This window comes from Colobus angolensis, unplaced genomic scaffold (assembly GCF_000951035.1).
Source record: "Colobus angolensis palliatus isolate OR3802 unplaced genomic scaffold, Cang.pa_1.0 Scaffold2, whole genome shotgun sequence".
Taxonomy (NCBI): Eukaryota; Metazoa; Chordata; class Mammalia; order Primates; family Cercopithecidae; genus Colobus; species Colobus angolensis.
In genome coordinates this window covers 20,703,818-20,706,891 of record NW_012115154.1, presented here as the reverse complement: position 1 = coordinate 20,706,891, position 3,074 = coordinate 20,703,818, and the positions used below count along the sequence as shown (strand labels likewise).

The 3,074-nt window shown below is 49.3% G+C and overlaps 1 protein-coding gene across 1 annotated transcript in view; it reads left to right on the top strand.

The window, feature by feature from the left end:
- The first annotated feature begins 454 nt into the window (after positions 1 to 454).
- Positions 455 to 3,074, top strand: part of XRCC2 (X-ray repair complementing defective repair in Chinese hamster cells 2) — a 41,645-nt gene continuing 39,025 nt past the window's right edge. Inside the window, exon 1 of the mRNA XM_011941523.1 lies at positions 455 to 569. Coding sequence (XP_011796913.1) covers positions 531 to 569 — 39 coding nt within the window. The 5' untranslated portion in view covers positions 455 to 530. The remainder of the gene's footprint in view (positions 570 to 3,074) is intronic.

Below are 3,074 nucleotides of genomic sequence, written 5' to 3'. Positions count from 1 at the left end.
CTGCCCACCTCAAAAAGCAACTTGATAAATCCACAGGCTCGGTATATTTTTAAAATTCTTTTAAATATAGTATACTTTTCTCTTTTTTTCCAGAATTAACCAGGAATCGCACACACAGCCTGAGGCTTTTAACCCGAGAACGGACAAAGGGGCCTGCTTGTGCAGTACAAGTATTTTTAATGGTTAAACAAATTAAGTACATAAGGCCAGTTTTACCTAATGTAATAATAACGAACCAAAGTTTACAACAGAGAAGAAAAGCAAAGCACCAGCTGTCCCCGCCACCCCTGCCCGGTCTCCAAGGAGACGCTGGAGAGCGCCACGGGGGCCGCGGGAGTCTGACGTCACAGGAACTGGGGGCGGTGGTGGCCCGCACACCCTATTGCGCATGCTCCCGCCTCCCCGCCGCGGCCTGGCACAGTGCGCACGCGCCGGGTGGGCTGGTTTGACGGGCAGTGGCGTCTGCGCCGTTGGTGAAGGGCTTTGGTGGCGGGAAAGTTGAGTCTCTCCTGCGCCGAGCCTTCGGGGCGATGTGTAGTGACTTCCATAGGGCTGAGTCTGGGACCGAGGTGAGAGCCGCCGGGTTGGGAGCGAGGGAGATGGGAACAAGGCCGCAGGTGGGCGAGGGGAGCCGAGGGAACCCGGGGGGCTGGGAGGCGTGGGGCGGCGCGGCCTGGCCAGGCTGGGAGCGGGCTCTCGGCCTGGACGCCGGCGATGCTGGCACCCTCTGCCACCTCTCACCTGGGCCCCAGGGGTCCACCCCTGGGCAACCTGGAGTCCTCCAAGGTGCGAGGACCGGGCGGAGGTGGAGGAAGCCTTTCTGGATAGTTTGGAAGACTTGCTGCCTGCCCAGATCGATAAAACATAGGAGGTCTCTCCTCCCAAGAGATGGTCTAAAAACCCGTCACAAATTACTGTTGCAAGTGGCAAGCTATGCAAGAAAAGCTAGAAAAGAGAGGGGTCGCCCGTTGGAGCATTTGGAGCTTTTCTGGAACAGGTGGTGTTTGGGGAGGTTGCCTCACCTCCCTGTAGTCCACGTGTCTCTGCTTAGGGCATCTGGGTCTGGCGACCCCCCGTATTCGTTTCCAGCCCAGGTAGCTCCAGAGCCACACAAGCCGATGGAGGCCCCTCAAGAATTGAACCAAGTGTCCAGCGCTTACTGTGTGTCAACTACGGGTTAAGGGATAGGAGTAAGCAACAAAAGACAACTTCTGCCATTAAATAACTAGTAAGGGAGGCAGCTGTAAGAATTACAGTATTGCAGAAAAGTTTGTTGTCCATTAGAGGAGCGGGCATCGTGGAAGATGCAGGAGGAAATGACTGAAGTTCCAAGGACCATTTGAAATGATTTGGCAAGGAGAGGACGACATTCAGAGCGGAGACAGTGGGGAGTACATGGATTCTGAATTAAGCAAGAACACGGCTTATTTAGATGACTGCAACTGTTATCTGTAAAATTGGAACAAAGGGAGTGAGGGACAATAGGTTGGGAAGTTAGCGCTCAGCAGTGGGCAGGGTATGAAGGATCTTTTATGTAGATGAGAGAGGAAGCAATCTCAAAACAGTCAGCAAACTTTTTTGTGGAGGGCCATATGGTAAATATTTAGGCTTTGCAGGCCATGCCGTTTCTGTCACAACCACTCAACTCTGCTGTTCTAATGGGAAGGCAGTCATAGATAAAGGCACATGGCAGCGTTCCAAGAAAGCTTTGTGTTTTGGATTTGGCCTGCTGGCCATAGTTTGACCATCCCTGTTCCTAAAGAGTAGAGCCACTGCTTAGTATAAGAACGGCTACAGTTAAAATCATATATATATATTTAAAAATATATTTATATATATTATATAGAAAGTATATAATATATATAAACACCTTTTTATAAATATAGATTTTTTGAGATGAAGTCTTGCTCTTCTTCCCAGGCTGGAGCGCAGTGGTGCAATCTCAGCTCTCTGCAACTTCTGCCTCCCGGGTTCAAACGATTCTCCTAACTCAGCCTCCCAAGTAGTTGGGACTACAGGCACGTGCCACCACACCCAGCTAACTTTTGTATTTTTAGTAGAGACGAGGTTTCCCTGTTTTGGCAAGGCTAGTCTGAAACTCCTGACCTCAGGTGATCCGCCTGCCTCAGCCTCCCAAAGTGCTGGGATTCCAGATGTGAGCCACCGCCCCCTGCCAAAACCTTATGTTTAAATGATTATTTGAAACCCAGGTTAAGGTCTGATGATTTTTGCCATCAGAACAAGCCTCGAATCCAAAACATGGGAGCCTAGCACAGTTAAGTCATGGAACAAAGAACATAACATCATACCCTTTGCCTACCTTGCCTGTGTGGCAATCCTAAGCCTAGTTCATATTACTCTGGAGGAGAGTGGGGTGGAATGGAGAATAGGAGCTAGGCGATTGGTGCTACTCTATTTTCCTTTTTATTAACAAAACCAGTTAAGCCAGCCTCTTTCCCTTTAAGTGTCTTGGGGAACTATGTGGCCACTGCCAAATTTGTTTGAACTCTAGCTTCTTTGCACATTCATCTACTTTGAGTTTACTTGGAGGGATTGTGTTGACGAATATATCTGAAGCCATAAGCTAACCCAAGAAACTGAAATAAGCTACTTTAAATTTTTTTTTTTTTTTTTTTTTGAGATAAGTCTCACTCTGTTGCCCAGGCTGGAGTGCAGTGGCACGATCTCGGCTCACTGTAACCTCTGCCTCCCGGGTTCAAGCAGTTCTCCTGTCTCAGCCTCCTGAGTAGCTGGGACTATAGGCTCACGCCACCTTGCCTGGCTAATTTTTTTTTTTTAGCAGAGACCAGGTTTCACTATGTTGGCCAGGCTGATCTTGAACTCCTGACCTTGTGATCCACCTGCCTTGACCTCCCAAAATGCTGGGATTACAGGCATGAGCCACCGCGCCCAGCCTCCTTTAAAATTTTAATTCACTAGAATTAGAACCTAACAAAATAGTTAACCTTTCTTTTTTCTTTGAGATGGAGTCTCGCTCTGTCGCCCAGGCTGGAGTGCAGTGGCCGGATCTCAGCTCACTGCAAGCTCCGCCTCCCGGGTTCACGCCATTCTCC